Genomic DNA, 18446 nt, shown 5'->3' on the forward strand with positions numbered 1-18446 from the left:
CGCGGAGCCAGCTCCTCCACGTGCTGCAGATCCACCTCGCGAGGTTCAGGTGATCCCCCCTCGGGACCCACCACTCGCCGATCCACCACTCCCTGCTCCTCGAATGGTTCATATAACCGAGGATGCGCTTCAGCGCATGATAGCAGAAGCTTCAACTCGCGCTGCCACAGAGGCCATGTCCCAATATATCGCCACGATGGGAGCAAATGCTCCCAACGCGATACCAGCACCTTCTCCACATGTGGAGCCACCTATGGCACCACCGCCATCGACTCCCTGGGGGCTTACATATGCCCCCAAAATATTTCGCTCGCCAAGGGTTATCGACTCCCTGGGAGCTTACATCTGCCCCCAAAATATTTCGCTCGCCAAGGGTTATCGACTCCCTGGGGGCTTACATCTGCCCCCAAAATATTTCGCTCGCCAAGGGTTATCGACTCCCTGGGGACTTACCTCTGCCCCCAAAATATCTCGCTCGCCAAGGGTTATCGACTCCCTGGGGATATACAGTGCCCTCAAAACATTTCGCTCGCCAAGGGTTATCGACTCCCTGGGAGCTTACATCTGCCCCCAAAATATTTCGTTCGCCAAGTGTTATCGACTCCCTGGGGGTTTATAGTGCCCCCAAAATATTTTGCTCGCCATGGGTCATCGACTCTCTGGGTGCCTACTTCCGCCCCCCTCGAACGGTTAAGATAACCGAAGAGGACCTTCAGTGTATGATCGCCGAAACTTCAACAATATCAACTGCTACTGGCTCCTCTAACGGTTCAGATAACCGACAAGGACCTTCAGCATACGACAGCGAAAGCTTCAACTCGTGTTGTCACTGAAGCAACGACACAACCGTGTGCATTCACCTCAGACCATAGGTCTCGAGCGCCTCATCCTACAGTGGGTGGTTAACCCATCCCAAGGTTGGGCATCACCCTTACCTTTCAACCCCAAGTGGGTTCACATCACATCGCAAGAGACGAGTATAATCTTCCTACTCAAAAAATAGAACATCCCAGGGGTGAACATCAACCACCAAAATAAAATAAAAAAGGGGTAAAATCGCGCACGCGAAACCCAAGAAAAAAGAAGAAGAACAAGAAGAAGAAAAAAGAGAGTAAAAGAAGAAGAATTAGAAGAAAGAAAGAAAGAAGAAGAAGAAGAAAAAAGAGAGCAAAAAAAAAACGGGCACGAATCCCGAAGCAAAAAAACAGGAACGATTCCCGAGAAAAAAAATTTGGGCACGATTCCCGAGGTGCGCGCGACACGCTTCCCGAGGCGTGTATCCGGCACGCTTCCCGAGGCAACAAAAAAATGGACACGAATCCCGAGGCAAAAAAAAATGGGCACGATTCCTGAGGCGCGCACGTGCACGATTCCCTAGGTGCGCGCTGCACACTTCCCGAGGCGCGCGCGACACGCTTTCCGAGGCGCACATCCGGCACGCTTCCCGAGGTGCGTATTCGGCACGCTTCCTGAGGCAAAAAACCGGGCACGATTCCCGAGGCGCACACGGGCACGATTCTCGAGGCGCGCATCCCGCACGCTTCCCGAGACAAAAAAATTTGGGCACGCTTTCCGAGACAAAAAAAAAACGGAATAAGTGAATAAAGCAACATGCTGCGTCACTCTCGAGGAAGTCCCATATCAGCTCTTCATAAAATGCTTAACTATTCCACACTCTCTCTCTCCATGCGCGCGTGCCCCCCCCCCCCCCCATATGGGCTAGTGCGTACACGGACCCCAAGTGCGCGCGAACTCTGGCACATCAGCGTCCTATAATGCGTGACGCCTCTCCTACCTCGTAGCACGCGCATACCTGAGGTTGCGCGCAACTCTCGAAATTCTACCTCAAATCACATGAAATTTTTGACGCACTTTACTAAATCGCGCAAGAATTTCTGTGCGCTCCACCAAATCGCTTGATAGTTTCACCTCGCTTAACCAAATTGCGCGAGCTCTTCAACGCGCCTACCAAATCGTGCTCACTATCAAACGGATAAATAAAAAAAATATTTCTCCACGCCACGCCAACGATTAACGAAACACTACAACACCGATCTACTCTCGACACGATCCGGTATCATTTTCGACTAGGCTCCCACCTTGAATCGAGAGTGGGGGGCTTGCGAGACAAACCCACCGCGAGACAACTCCCACGAGGACCAAACTCGCTCGGCCCTACACACCCGTTGCGAGGCAACTCCCACGAGGAGCCAACTCCCTCGGTACCACAACTCACAGCGAGATAACTCCCACGAGGAGACAACTCGCTCGGTCCTACAAACCCGTTGCGAGACAACTCCCATGAGGAGCCAACTCCATCGGTATTACAAATCCACAGCGAGACAACTCCCACGAGGAGCCAACTCGCTCGGAACTACAACTCGTAGCGAGACAACTCCCACGAGGAGATAACTCGCACGGTCATATAACCCGTTGCGAGGCAACTCCCACGAGGAGCCAACTCCCTCGGGTCTACGAAACCACAGCGAGATAACTCCCACGAGGAGACCACTCGCTCCGTCCTATAACCCGTTGCGAGGCAACTCCCACGAGGAGCCAACTCCCTCGGGTCTCAAAACCACAGCGAGATAACTCCCACGAGGAGACCACTCGCTCCGTACTACAACCCACAGCGAGATAACTCCCACGAGGAGACCACTCGCTCCGTACTACAACCCACAGCGAGGCAACTCCCACGAGGAGCCAACTCGCTCGGTACTACGAACCCGCAGCGAGACAACTCCCACGAGGAGCCAACTCGCTCGGTACCACAACCCGCAGCGAGACAACTCCCACGAGGAGCCAACTCGCTCGATACTACAAATCCGTTGCAAGGCAACTCCCACGTACAACCACCTCGCTCGATAATAAGACTCGCTGCGAGACAACTCCCACGAGGAGACAACTCGCTCAGAGCAACCTCAATCCGCATGCTCCTCAATCCCGCGTCATCCAATGCTCCTACAACTTCGCTGCAAGACAACTCTCTTGAAGAGACAACTCGCTCGCAATGCACTACATAATCGCAAGCTCAAGTTAGCACGATTACAACCCTAGAAACACTTAGAGATATTATGAGAATCTATATAGCCTGGCCAACTTGATTACTCAAAATTTATCTACTTGTTTTCGATGGGTCCTTCATTAAAACGTGGCCACGGTCCAAACATACTTACGACCCACGAGGTCTAACAAGGGGCACGATCCCCATAAAAAACTCTTGAGAGCCTGATCCCCTCCTCAAGTACATCACGCACAAGGCTATATGTAAACACATACAAGCAACGCGTCAAAACATTGACAATGTCGATAAATAACAACTCCCACGAGGAGAATACTAGCTCCGTGCTACTACATTATCACGATACAACTCCCACGAGGAGATAACTCGATCAACTCTATTAGCCCACGACGAGACAACTCCTACGAGGAGATTACTTGATCCGTGCTACCACATTATCGCGAAACAACTCCCACGAGTTGATAACTCGATCAACTTTATTACCCCGCGACGAGACAACTCCCACGAGGAGATAATTCGCTACTACATCGTCGCGGGACAACACCGACGACTCAAATAACTTACATAGCGACAACTTGGTCGCGCTACGCGCCAACGCGCATTCACGCCCTTCCGACACACGCTCCAACGCGTTTTCGCACACCATCGACTACTACAATTTTTACTCTCGACACGATCTGTCACCCATTCCAATATGGCCCCCACATCGACTTGAGAGTGGGGGGCTTAATGATATGCCTAATTGGCCCAACCCAATGGACCTACAAATTATTTACCTACTAGGCCACGAGCCCAATGTCGAAGACCACTATCACCGAGGCCCAATCACCTTCAAGTAAGGTTTGGGCCCGACAATCTCAACTAAGCTATAAATAAAGGTTTGAACTCATTCCTTAAGGTAGGTCCTATTAACTGAGCAATACTACAATACGTATTCTCTCGACAATTTCTATGATCAGCACAGCACGTCTGACTTGAGCGTCGGAGGGGTTTCCGCCGGATCAACCCCCGGCGTAGTTCACGTGTGTTCATTTCGCAGGTACCTCAGGATCATCAAGTTGTCAAGCTACTGATCTGTTTTGCTCTCCTAGTTCGTTTTCTACACTACCCCAGGTGATCTAAGTAATTAGCATCATCAAGCTGTTTACCGATCATATCTGCTGAATTATTATTTTCAAGGAAGGTGTGTCAATTTTTTTATCTGCTTGCGAATGTTTTTTAAGTTACAAATGTCAATATCGCTATATGTATAGTTTGAATTGTAGTATATTGAACACCATGATGTATGGGCGTTCAATTATTGTTTACATAAATGTGTTTTTTTGTTTGTTGTGTATTTTTGTTTTCACGCTATTTTGTTTTGAAGTTTTTATATAATGTTGTTGCGATTGGCAGTATAATTGCACGTGTATGTTATTTCGCTGGTTGTTTATGTATTTTGACTATCATTTAGCAGTATAATTATTTTTTTCTTTTTGAAAGCGTTTATATAATGTTGCTGCCATTGGCAGTATAATTGAATGTATATGCGGATTTACTTGATGTATTAGTAATGTGACTGTTATTAGCCGTGTAATTATGTTTTTCTATGTTTGTTTGCAAGTGTTTATATAATGGTACTGTCATTGGGAATGTAATTGAATGCACACACAGATTTACTAGATGTATTAGTAATGTGACTGTTATTAACAGTGTAATTATGTTTTATATGAAATTGCAGGATGACTAGTTCTATTGTGTTGTTGTTGAGATATGGTGCATTTTGTTCGATCACAGATTTTACAATAGGGATGAGTTTTTCCAATCTTGTGCATTTTGTTTGTTCAAGATGGAATTCCTTAAGTGTTGATAACCTGTCATTATTGTACTCTGTCCCTGAGATTGGTATTTTTTCAATCAACAATGATGAATATGTAAAAGGGTTATTTATTATTGTGGAACAATGGTCGATTCAAATGATTGAAATTGTTGTGAAGTAAGTTCATGCATCTCTTGGTACGTCTGCTACTAGTTCCAGCTCTATGGTAGGTTCGTGAAGTGTATTCCCTCTCGCTGCATTTGAAGCAGTAGTTACTCCCCTATGCAACACATTACGTGCCATTGCCCCCAAAAGACTTTGTTAGCTCACATTGAATAAATCTGATAATGGATAAGGGTAAAATTTATTGAATACATAGGAAATTAAGCACTCATGGAAGCACATCAGTCTTATTTATGTTAATAAAAGATAACTCCCCCATTTTACATAGGCAGTAGTTAATTACATATCCGCAAATTAAAACAACTCCATCATAACTTGTTACTAGTAGCACAGAGTTACATTACATTACATAAAAGCACTACACACCATTCATTTACATAACCGCATATCTGAGTAGTACATACTCTTCCCCCACATCTTTTTTTCGATCTTTACGAATCGGAGCGGCCGCCCTGACGTGGCCCCTTGAAGAAAAAGTCATCTTTCTGGCTCCCGAAAATATCATCTACTTCTCTTCCCGGCATTCCGAAAGCCAGCTCCTTCACCTCCCTCTCAAGCTGGTTCATCACGTTCCTCCTCCCGGCAAGCGGGAACTTCTCGTTGTTGTATGCGTTCACTTCGAAGTAGAGCAGCTGCAGGTTCTGGTTGTTCGACGCCACCGCCACGAACGGATGACCCGCCGGCACCACCACCACCGTCCCAACAATGGGCTTGTGTACCACACAATTACTGTGAGCAGCACGGAAATGTGAGATGTAGTCAAATAGGAGACACGTAGAAACAACTATTTTCAAACAGGGGGTTTTATGTATCACACAAAATCACTGTCAGATGTAGTAAAATAGACAAATAGCTATTTTCAAACAGGGGGTTTAAGTATCACACAAAATCACTATCAGATGCAGTAAAATAGGACACACAGAGAAACAGCTATTTTCAAACAGAGGGCATGTGTATAACACAACATCACTGTCAGATGCAGTAAAATAGGAGACACAGAGAAACATTTATTTTCAAATAGGGGGTTTATGTATCACACAAAATCACTGTCTTATGCAGTAAAATAGGAAACACGGAGAAACAGCTATTTTCAAACCGGGAGTTCATGTATCACACAAAATCACTGTCTTATGCAGTAAAATAAACAAACAACTATTTTCAAATAGGGGGTTTATGTATAACACAAAAATACTGTCAGATACAGTAAAATTGGAGACACAGAGAAACAACTATTTTCAAACAGGGGGTTTATGTATCACACAAAATCACTGTCTTATGCAGTAAAATAGACAAACAACTATTTTCAAACATGGGGTTTATGTATAACACAAAAATACTGTCAGATGTAGTAAAATAGACAAACAGCTATTTTCAAACAGGGGGTTTATGTATAACACAAAAATACTGTCAGATGCAGTAAAATGGGCAAACAGCTATTTTCAAACATGGGGTTTATGTATAACACAAAAATACTGCCAGATGCAGTAAAATAAGGCACATACTAACTGTTTTTCCAAACATGGGGCTTGTGTATAACAAAATCACTGTCAGATGCAGTAAAATAAGGCACATACAAACTGTTTTTCTAAACATGGGGCTTGTGTATAACAAAATCACTGTCAGATCCAGGAAAATAAGGCACATACTAGCTGTTTTTTCAAACATGGGGCTTCTGTATGACAAAATCACTGTCAGCTCCATGAAAATAAGGCACATACTAACTGTTTTTTCAAACATGGGGCTTGTGTATAACAAAATCACTGTCAAATTCCCGAAAATAAGGCACATAAATCACTGTTAGATGCATCCAGGCAAAAATTACTGCCAATGCAGAAAATTGAGCCCTAATAATGAAAAAACATACACAATAGCAGGATTTATGTCATAAAACAAACATTTGTATAGTATACTGTTAGAAAAAACTCACAAAGTTTGTACGATTAGGGTTTCGCAGAGTTTGACTGTATTTTTTGCGGATTTGACAGTAACTTTTCAAACAATGTAGCCGAAATCGCTCAACAATCAACAAGATGAGAGTATATTTTCGAAAATCGGAGTGATTTTTCTACAATTTTCGATGAACGTACTGATTTGGGTGAAGAAAAACCGGTGGAGAAATTTCTAGCAGTTTTCGTATTTTTTAGGTTACATTCATAGAAACTAAAAGAGAGGGGGATCTGTATATATTTTCAGTATTTAAGGGAGAGTATTTTCGGAAAGTGGAAGTAGATGGACTTTTTTATAGGACTGTTTTTTGTCTGGATTGAAATGCAAATAACTAGCACTCAATGGGCCTATTTGCCATTCATCCTTAATAAATTCTTCTAAAAAATATATATATGCATAAAATATTATTCTATCAAGTAGTACATTTTTTGAGAAACTGTTTCTACTTTCCAGCAATAATTTGCAAATAAAACCTCGTACATAGTCTTCATATTTTTACAATAAATAGTTGTAGGGGTGAATGTTGGAACAAAATTCTCATTTTTCGTCGATTTCGTTTCGAAATTTTTTATGTTGGAACAAGGTTTATACTATGCTACACCAAGTAAAATACATTGGCTAGATCTTTCTCATTCATAAGCACACAAACACAAACACTCCTACATTGGTGTGTGTGTAGATCAGCAGTAAAAATTTACCCGACATAACCTTCACCAGGTATAGCATACAAATAACCTTGGAACAACTTTTTTCATTCTGATTTCCGATATATTTCGATTTGTTTGGATTGAAATTAGAATTATATAAAAATTATTTGGAATTTCCAATTTCCAGATCGATTTAATTTCAAAAATGAATTTGGAAAAATCTGATTTTTTTTTGGAAAAATATACACCAATAGTGATATATATTATACACATAAAAGTCTATCATAGAAGGACCTATAGCAAGTTGCCCATAAATAAATAGTAAAATTTAATTTGATGTTTGGTAGGACAAAATAATTTTGTCATGGTTTATCATGGCTAATTGGGAGATAAGTAGTACCAAAAAGCGAAATCCCTCGTCCCAGGACCCCCATCCCTTGGCCCGACTGATGGGGGAATGTAAATCATGGTAACTCAACGGTCCGTTAAGGTAGCGGACTCTATCTGATGCCCACAAGGACTGTCAGGATTCGATCCTAGAACATTGTACCAACTTATCACCTATGGAACCAGTTGAGCTACACCTATACGAGTTAATCGGGAGATAACTAATTGGACATTGGGTGGTCTAATAATTTATTGTGCTATGATAAGATATATTAATAACAAAATTGCCCCTTCTGGTTTTTATATCTCTATCACAATGGCATATACAATTAAAACTAAAAAGAAAATAGTATAAAATAAAAATAAGTTAATTAATTAAAACCCGAAATAAAATAAAATTATGAGTAAAAAGCAGTTTGCCCTCTAAACTATGACCCATTTTGCGCTTTGCCCCCCAAACAATATTTTTTTGCACGTTTTTATCTAAACTCGAGTTTTTGTTGCACGGTGCCCAAAAAGTGGTATATTCCGGCAAAATTCACCGGAAATCTGTGCACGCGCGCCACATGTGAAATTGATAGGGTTAAATTTGTCTATTCACTCGCATCTTGACTAAAAGTTTAATTTTTCCTTTTTCTTTTTTATCTCTCCTTTTCATTTTTCATTTTTTTAATCTGCCAAATCTCTTTCTCTCTCTCTAATTCTCAACTTCTGTAAAAAAAATTATTATTGTTCCCATCTTGCTTAGCCCAAATTCCTCCCCTGCGCCGCCTCCAATTCCCACTCCTTCCGCCGTCGGAATTTCCCTAATCAATTCTACCAAAGCAACCCAGGACCCAACTCCGACAACGAGACCTATCGCTCAAACCCCAGCCCACAACCTCCCACCACCCCGTTGCGAAACGACTCCATTTCGGCGCCGGCAGACAAGGCTAATGGGGATGTGAAGCCGGGGAAGGAGCCCGTCAAAACGGCGGTGGCGGAATCGAAGAAGGAATGAGTAAAGTTTTGAGTCTAGATTATTTTGATTGACGAGATGTTCGAAGACACACTCGGCGGAATCGAAGAAGGAATGAGTAAATTAGGAATGAGAATCAATTTCTGTAAATTTTTTTATTCTATGTAGAATTGATTGAAAATATTTTTATGGATGGAGATGAGGTTTAATTGCTCCGTTCGTTGCTCTCTGTTCTTTTGGCATGGAAATGGGTCTGGGAGGTTGTTGGGGAAGAAGATCACAATTTTTTTTTTTTTTGTTTTTTAATGATTAATTATATTTAATATATAGAATTTTAGTGAATAGACAAATTTACCCCCGCAAATCACACGTGCATCGCACATGATACAACATTCCGGTCAAAATTGCCGGAAAATTGAGTTTAGGGGGCACCGTGCAACGAATTAACGAGTTTAGGTAAAAACGTGCAAATTTTTTTTGTTTGGGGGGTAAAGTGCAAATCGGCCCATAGTTTAGGGGGCAAACTGCTTTTTACTCTAAAATTATTTAAAAAAAAATTGGAAATTTTAATAAGAAATAAGAATTTTTTTGTCAAAAGAAAATAATTTTTTTTTAAATAAAAAAAATATAGTTTTTTATTAATATTTTGTTTTGAACATATATAGTAGTGCATTGCGCGGTGTTGTTGCCTGTTATTTAGATGTGAAATAAATTAGTGGTCAAATTATGATAATAAAAATGTGGAACAAAATGACGCCGCAGTATCACAGAGCTGCTGTGTACATACAATTGAGAAAAACATTTGGAACAATACAAAATATAAGATGTTGGTACACGCATGGTCGTCCAACATGAATGTTGATGGAGGTCGATTTAACTTCCACCAAAATTGGCTCTTCTCGAACACTTTTTTTGATCTTGATCGCTGAAAAATTAGTCCAGTTCACCTGAAAACCCCGAGGCTTGAGCTCCGGGGAGATCCTCCGATGCTTAAGTTAGTAGGGAAAATAGTTCAAAAAAGACTAAAATGATAAGGAAAACGATATTGAGAAGACAATATGAGTGTGATTTGATCGTATAATTTAGTGTGTGTAGGAGTGTGTATTGTGTGTAAATAAAACACACCTTTTATGGTGGAGAATATGGTGTATTTATAAGTCATACCTACTCTTGAGGTTTTGACTTAATTTTGAGCTTATTAAACATGATAAAATTGGGTTATGACCCACTAATAAAATCCAATCTCAAAGATTTACATGAGCCCAATAGAATACCAAATTGTCCCCCATCATCTACTCCCCTAGCCTTTAGTGATCCGAACAAAGTGGTTCACTGGAGACTAAGATTGTGTGATTAATTTGATTGCTACCTGAAAAATCTTTTAACAAGTCAAAAAATAATAATACGAATTTTGAAATAAACATTGCCACTTATAAGAAACTTGTATATTTAATTGTGGGAATAATGTAGGAATTCGAGTAATACATTAGTTTGGAGCTAACTCTCAATTGTATGTATCCCGCCCAACGAGCTAACGGGATACCTCGCTGAGCCATCTGTGTACCCTCATCAATATATTGACTGCAAATAAGTATCTTTGAATGATGAAGATACGATCAGTGGGTATCCATTTTGGTTCGACCCTTTAACTGACGCAAAGATATAGATCATCGGGTGTCCATTTTGGATCGACCCTTTAATTCACGATAGCACATGAATCAATGGGCTTCCATTACTCTTAAACCAACCAAGGTACACAGATTGTCGGGTGTCTCTTGTGGATTATCTCTTCACTGACGAAAGTACCCTGATTAGCTCGCTGGCCAATTTTTTTTATGAGATCTTGAGTTTGCCATTTTCGAGCAACTTATTATTTAGCATAAGACAATAAGAACATAATAAGAGCTATAATAAGAAAGGGGAAACTTATCTTGCATAATTTGCATCACTTACCATGATAAGTCTTGGTTTATTGACATATAGCGAGCAAATTAGTTGCTCGTCAATGAAATCAGTTCGGATCTCATATAAGAGAATTCGTGATGAGATCCGAACTGATTTCTTCCACAAGAGACATCTGGGAATTTGTGTACCTTCTTGGTTTAAGGGTAATGAAAACCCGTTGATCCATGTGTTCTCGTGAATTAAAGGGTCGATCCAAAATGGACACTCGGTGATCTATATCTTCTTGTCAGTTAGAGGGTCGATCCAAAATGTACACCCACTGATCGTATCTTAATCATTCAATGATTCTTATTCGCAGTCAATATATTGATAGGGGATACGTGCAATGGAGAGTTCGATCCGGACTAATACATTATTCTCGTACTTAAATATCCAATTACTTATAAGTGGCAATGTTTATTTTAAAATTGTTCGTATTCTTTTTTGATCTGTTAAAAGATTTTTCAGGTAGCAATCGAATTAATCACACAATCTTAGTCTCCAGTCAGGGGCGAGTCCACCCCTTTATGAGGGTGTACTCAAGCCCACCTTGAAATTACAAAATGTTCCCCATGTTATACATATATATCTATCAAGCCCATCCAATATTTATTAACTGGTCTACCCAAAATTCAAATTAATGCAAAAAAGTCCCACCCAAAATTCAAAATTATGCAAAAAAACCCATTTTTTCTTTTTCTTTTCCTTTTTCTTTTCCTTTTTCTTTAATTACAAAAAAGTCCTAATTTTTTCCGGGGGGGCGCTGCCCCCGTACCCCAAAAATATAAGTCCACCCTTTATCACATTCCTGGACTCGCCACTGTCTCCAGTGAACCACTTCGTTCGGATCACTAGAGACTAGAGGGAGTAGATGATGAGATCAGTTTGGCAAGTTTGGGCCGAACTCCCCGTATCGAGCTTATTAAAATAGTGTAAGGATAAAATGTATGGGCCGAAACACATTTATTAGGAATCATAAGCTAGACGTCGATTACGGGTCTTAAGGATGATGAGTCTGACGTCTGGAGGGAAAATGATTATTATGAATACATAGCCCTTGAGAGCATGCAACCAATAAATTTGGAATTGATTATGGGAAATACTGATGACAATAACCAATTTATTGACATTGTCAAGGTGAAGAATTTAGAGAGGCAAATCTTGGAAATCGGAGATCCGCTTTGAGAAGATCCAAAATAAAGAGGTACACTATTAGAGTTTATTTATAGACCAAAAAAGTTGTTATTTTCATCTAATTAACAGATGATCTACAAACTTGTTATTTTGATCCTAGCTCGCCCTGGGTCAACGCCGGCCCTGTGATCTAGAATATTTGTTTCGATTCACATACTACAAACTTGTTCAAAGCAACAATTTTTTTTAAACATGTTAGTAACATTCTTCAAACGTAATGGACACAATATATCTTGAAACGTTAATTTTAAGTGTACTTTGATCACCAAAAACTATTTCGATAATCGAACTTATTCATAGACCAAAAAAGGTTTTTTTTTCTTTTGAAATTAACAAATTAAACAGTCGGATATATTGATCAATAAAGAGGTACGCTGTTAGAGATTGACAAAATAAGCAGTTTTATATATAAAGTAGTGCAGGGCAGAGATAGAATCCAAGAGAAATACAATGAACAAGTCTTAACTACAAAAGTCGAATAATAACTGTTTCTTAATATTAAGCAAGTTCAAAACTCAAAAAGAACACCGGTTAATTAGATGATCAGCTGGGAAAAATCTTGACATCAAAAACAGCAGTTTTGGATTTTAGCAAAGGGCGATTGAGTTGAAAACGACAGAGATCTCCATTCTTGAGATTGTTGGATTCATAAAACTCAGCCCAACCTTTGCCCATTCGGAGTCGGAATGATTGACCAACTTTCTGAAGCACTAGTTTCACTGGCCATGCTCTTCCATTTGGATCTCTTAGAGTTGCATCAGATTTCTCGCTCAGATTGTTTGGTCTCATAAATTCAGCTGGAATTGTCTGCATTAATTAATTGTTACGATTAATTAATATATTGTGTCATGCAACATGTTCAAAATTAGAAACATGTCTTAAGTTAGACCGATAGATATATATATCATGAACTCACTCACCACTTGGGGTGCATATTTGTCAGCATAAGAAGGTTTCATTGTTAAGACAAATTCTGAGCTTCGGCTGCGGCATGATGCATCAACTGTAGTATCCTTGCCTTTGCCTGATTTATCTCCTACAAATAACAAAGTTAAATATATACTCATCGTGCATGCATGCATGGTTTGAATTCAGAGAGAGAGCTTAATTACCAGTACTAGTGTTGGTGTTGTTTGGCTTTGCAGGAAAAATCTTGACATCGAAAACAACAGATTTGGACTTGAGCAAACAAGGATTGAGTTGAAATCGACAAACATCTCCATTCTTGAGGTTGTTGGCAGCGTAAAAATCTGGCCAACCAGTGCCCATTCGGAGTGGGAATTTACCAATTGTTTCATACACAAGTTTCACCGGCCATGCTATACCATATGGATCTCTTAGTGTTATACGAGATATCTTGCTCAGATTGTTCCATCTCACAAATTCTGCTGGAATTGTCTGCATTTTTTCACAAGTAGGCAAACCATAAATTGATTAGGTAAGTAATCACGTCGATCAACATGTTCAAAATTAGATAGATAGATTGTATATCATGAATGAATGTAACTCACCACTTTGGGTGCATGTTTGCAAGCATGAGAAGGTTTCATTGTCAAGAAAAATTCAGAGTTTTGCCTCCGGTCCGATTCAACTGAATCCTTGTCCGATTCTCCTACAAATTATATCAAAGTCATCAAATACTCATGCATGCATGCACAAGAGAGAGATCGAGAGATCGAGAGAGATCGAGAGATTACTAGGAGGAGTAGTGTTGGTGGAGTGGTGATGACGCTGTTTATCATGGGAGTGAAGAAGAAAGTCCTTTTCAGAGGCAGAGGAGGTATGAAAGAGCAAGAGATTCAAGTGGAGTTGAGGTGCAGTAGTAGTAATATTAATGTTGTATTCAAACACTAGAAAATCTGCAACAGACAACTTAAGGTGATTCACAAATTGAGTCCATCCTTCACCTTTCAGACACATCAGACCATCTTCATTGTTTGATCTGCACACTTGATCTATCTTCCAACTTTCTTTACCACTTTTCAAGATTGCTACCAGCTTCATCATATTCACTTGTTTTAGCTTCTTACAAACAGACCGTGGTAGAATCTGTACGTATATTCACAACCAAAATCATATACAACAACAATCTCATTATATTCTTTCATTAAGGAATATTCTTAATATATATTTAATTACGACAAACATTCAACTTCAAGATATATAATACTAGAAATCCAACTCATCTTAATACTAGATATATAATTCCACAGAAGTTTCTTTCACCCTCCTTCCCAGTTGCATGCAAGATATATAGTATGATACTTTTAGTTTTATTATTTTGAGGAATATTAATCATGTATGAAAAAAATAATAAATCTTCCGATTTTGCATGCGGTCATACATATTACAATAAAAAGAAAATGCTGATTTGAGAGCATTATCAAAACCCGGGGGTTTGGCAGGTAAGCTATATATATGTTGTGTAAATTTGAGATGAAATATTATCTATATAATTGTGTAACTATGAACAATAAAACTCAAGATTTTCAAAGATTTGGAGAAAAATAAATCATAGAAAGAAAAGGAAACATGAATAGAAGTAGTACTGTGTACTGACCAATTCATCTTTGAAACCAGGCATCATGATCTTGAAAAAATGCCTAGACGAAATTGCAACTTCTCCTTCCATTGTTCTTCACTAATGAATTGTAGTAATTGACCACAATGGGTACAATTCTATTTATACTAATTACTTTGGAAGATAGATGATGATGATGGAGTATCTGAAAGGCCAGACGTTGCATTGGGCGTGAATAAAGAGATAATAATAATAATATTAGAGCAGCCACCGCCAAATCAGTATAAGTAGCGTACTGTACTTTATGATTTCTGGATAAAGTTACTGCTGAATGCTCTACTTTTGTAGCATATGCATCTGCTTCTTTCAGGCTTTGGAAAATGTGTTTTTCGTAGATATAATCATGGTATATAGTCTGACAAAACTTGTTTCAGTATTTTCTTGCAAGAAATATTGATATGTACTTTTCAAACATTCCAAACCATTAATATATAAATGGTGTGCCAGTTGAACGTAGTTTATTACCACCACAAGCGAACTTAATAAAAATGTGCTATTTGATTTTTTTTTTTTCATAATAGGGAGAGGGCTCAAATTAATTTGCATTATTTTAGAAAAATTCATTTCTAATTTCAGTCACCTGTTTTTTTAATTATGTCAATGCCACCTCATTAATACTATCACCAATTATATTCTTGCCATCTCATCGGCTGTTTTTATTTTATTTTATTATTTTTTATTTATTTTTTTTTTCTTAATTTTTTTAACTTTTTTTTTCTCTATCAGGTATATTAATCAACTATGAGATATAAGCATAGCCGATTAAGAAACTGTCTACTAAAAATAAAAAATAACACAACTATGTAACAAAAAAAAACCGACACTATTTTTACATTACAAATAATATACATACATTGTATTGATTTATACAAATAGGAATCAATACGATAAAATTCAAAAATGAATTAAAAAAATGAAATCAAGTAACCTTCATCGACTACCACAACAGTCGATTAATATTTTTAATCGACAACCGAAAAAATAAATAGTCGATTAAGGGTCTAGCCGGCGCAAATTTCTCTACCCACGCCGTCCTCCGCCGCCTAATCTACCAAAAAAACCTAGATCTGCTCCTCGTCATCACCACGCCGCCGCCACATCACAAATAAAGTAAATATTACAACCCGCACCACCAGCCCAAACAAAACCACCAAAACAAAGTCACCCCAACCCAATTTTCTTCATGACTACCGCCATATAACAAAAAAGACAGCAAAATCAAATTAAAAATCCATAACCTGCGGTGACGAAGAAGAAAGCTTCGCAAAATCGAGAAACTGTGGGTAACCTTAGCCGTCAACTCATTTTATACATCTCAACCTTTGATCTAATCTTGTAAAGAGGGAGAGAGAAGAGAGAGAAGAGAGAGAAGAGAGAGAAGAAGATAAGAGTGAGAAAAGAAGCAGATCGAGAAAAAAAAAAAGGAAAGAACGACGGAGGAGAGAAGACAGTAGAGTGAATGCACATCGAGAAAAGGAAAAGAACGAAATACGGCGCAAGGGAAGATGCCAAAATTTAGGGTTATGAGTAAGGGTATAATTGGTGGTTTACCTACTAATTATCCAAGCTAACAACAAAAGGGGTTTTCTCTAATTATTTTTGAGAGGATGTTTTCTTTAACTACATTTCCTAAATGAGGGGGGTCTTGCTAATTTTACCTAATAAAAAGAGGGATATTCAACTTTTTTATAATGTAAATATATTCACTTTATTCAAACTTAGTTGCTAATAAGGAAAACCTGTTCATATATACCAATATTATCCCAACTCATTGAAACCCTAATTCAACTCCAATTTAGCTCAATTTCACCAATCAACCAATTTTGAACTTTATTCCAAATTTGACTTCAATTTTGACTTCTAACAGTCATTGACCGTCGGTCTCCGGCGTTGACTTTTTTTTATAACTTTTTTTCCGTTAATATTACTGAGAGGCTTGCAATAATACTGTTTGAGACAGTAATATTATTGTTTTGACATTCAATATTTCTATCTTAGACGGTATTTTTTTTGTTAACACAGTAATGTAGCGAGAAAGAAAAAAAGTCAACGCCAGAGACAGGCGGTTAACGGTGGCTGACTAGCCGGGGAAAAAATATTCAGAAAAAAAAAATTTCAAAAAATTGTGAAAATGGGGGGTTAATGTGATATACTTTTTCAAATCTGGGGTTAATGTGGAATATTGATGAGGTTACAACGTAATAGATGAAACTGATGAAAATTATATTATGAAGGGTATTTTAGACAAAAAAATATGGGGATGAATTTATTTGCGAAACTGTTTTTTGTCTGGACTTATACGTATTTAAGTCTAGCCCTATGAGCCTATTTTAGACATGGCCACAGGTTGGGTCGGTCCGACTTTTACGGGACCCAAAACCAACCCGTGGGGAGGCGGGTCCACTCAGGTCCGAATCCAAACCGATTTTTCAATTTTTCTAAGAATTATAATAAAGAAAAAAAAATTGAAACTTGAAAAAACTTGAGCTTAACTTTAACTTCAAAAAAAAAAAAGAATTTAAAACACTAAATTCACGTTTATAATTGAAGAAACATCCACGTTTAAATCGAAGCATCATTTTTACACATATTGTGCGTGTCTTGTCCAATGATTGAAACATGCTTAGTTCAATATCTATATATTTAAACGTGTCTTCGGTCCACTGTGGCGTTTGTATTTGACGGGGGTTGAATTCAATCGGATGCTTCTCTTATACATGTCGTAGTAATAAACCATAATCAATTGTGAATTCAAAATTGTAATATTTCTACAAAAAAAATAATAATAATATTAGTACACAATAAATAATTTAGAAACTAAACATGGATAAATGAATTACTGTGTAATATATGCATTTTATTTGGATTTCTTCGTGCGAGTTGTATTTTGTCAAAATGAGTAGTAGAAGAACTTTTTACCGACATTTTTAGGAAAATTGAAACGATTAAGACTTTGAGAAATAAACTAAATAAAATGAAGGTTGTGAAAATTAATTGGTGAAGATTGGATTGAGGGTACTTATAAGTGAATATAATAATTGCGAGATTTTTCAAAATTTCAAAATTAAAAATTCAAATTTCAAACTTCAAAAATATTCAAAATTCAATGTTTCTTGTAAACTAGTAATTTAACCTGTGCGATGCACCTGATTGAAATATAATCATTGTAAAATATAATTAACTTAAATCATAAAATTGAGGTTTCAAAATTAGAACGGTTTAAATGTAAATCACATAGATAGAATGTAAAAAAATGCTCTGTCAAAAGATGTTTGGTCTTCAAATAAAAATTAGCAAATTACACATACACTCCTGAAATATGTCAAAATTATGTTAAGGTTCATGTGGTATCGGTAATACCATAACCACCCTTAAACATTGTTAGAAATTCTAACAGATAATTCATTGGATATGTTATTCTGATAGATAAGTTTTCTGATATGTCATTGGATATGTTTTGAAATTCTGTTGTGTTACTGCACTAAATTAATTATTTCTCTTACATAAATAAGTTTCCTACCACGATATAATAAACTTATATATGAACATGTTTTAAAAATTTCAGAAGGTTTGGAATTACGGTTTAGGAGGTATGAATTTTTAGCGTTTTAGTGTCTAAACTGCCTGATTTGTTTTGATCAAGAATCTAGATAGAGAACACTAATGAATTTTTAGGTTTTTAGCCTCGGAGTGCATGTTTCACAGATGCCCTGCTTTTCTAAAATTACAAAATTATATGGGTAACCTGCACAATTGAATATATGTTATCTTTCTGCTATCTTTAA

General features: G+C 38.2%; 1 protein-coding gene across 1 annotated transcript; it reads right to left on the reverse strand.

The window, feature by feature from the left end:
- Nucleotides 1-12464: 12464 nt before the first annotated feature.
- On the reverse strand, nt 12465-14850 carry LOC105954322 (B3 domain-containing protein REM-like 1). Its single transcript, XM_012977996.2, has 6 exons — nt 14641-14850; nt 13778-14129; nt 13592-13692; nt 13193-13478; nt 13001-13116; nt 12465-12887 (listed from the first exon to the last, which is right to left on the reverse strand). Exons 1-6 carry the CDS (start codon nt 14710-14712, stop codon nt 12624-12626), a joined length of 1191 nt encoding a protein of 396 aa, XP_012833450.2. The 5' UTR covers nt 14713-14850; the 3' UTR covers nt 12465-12623.
- Nucleotides 14851-18446: the final 3596 nt, after the last annotated feature.

Source organism: Erythranthe guttata, chromosome 1, assembly GCF_056151865.1.
Source record: "Erythranthe guttata isolate IM_541 chromosome 1, IM_541, whole genome shotgun sequence".
Classification (NCBI taxonomy): Eukaryota; Viridiplantae; Streptophyta; class Magnoliopsida; order Lamiales; family Phrymaceae; genus Erythranthe; species Erythranthe guttata.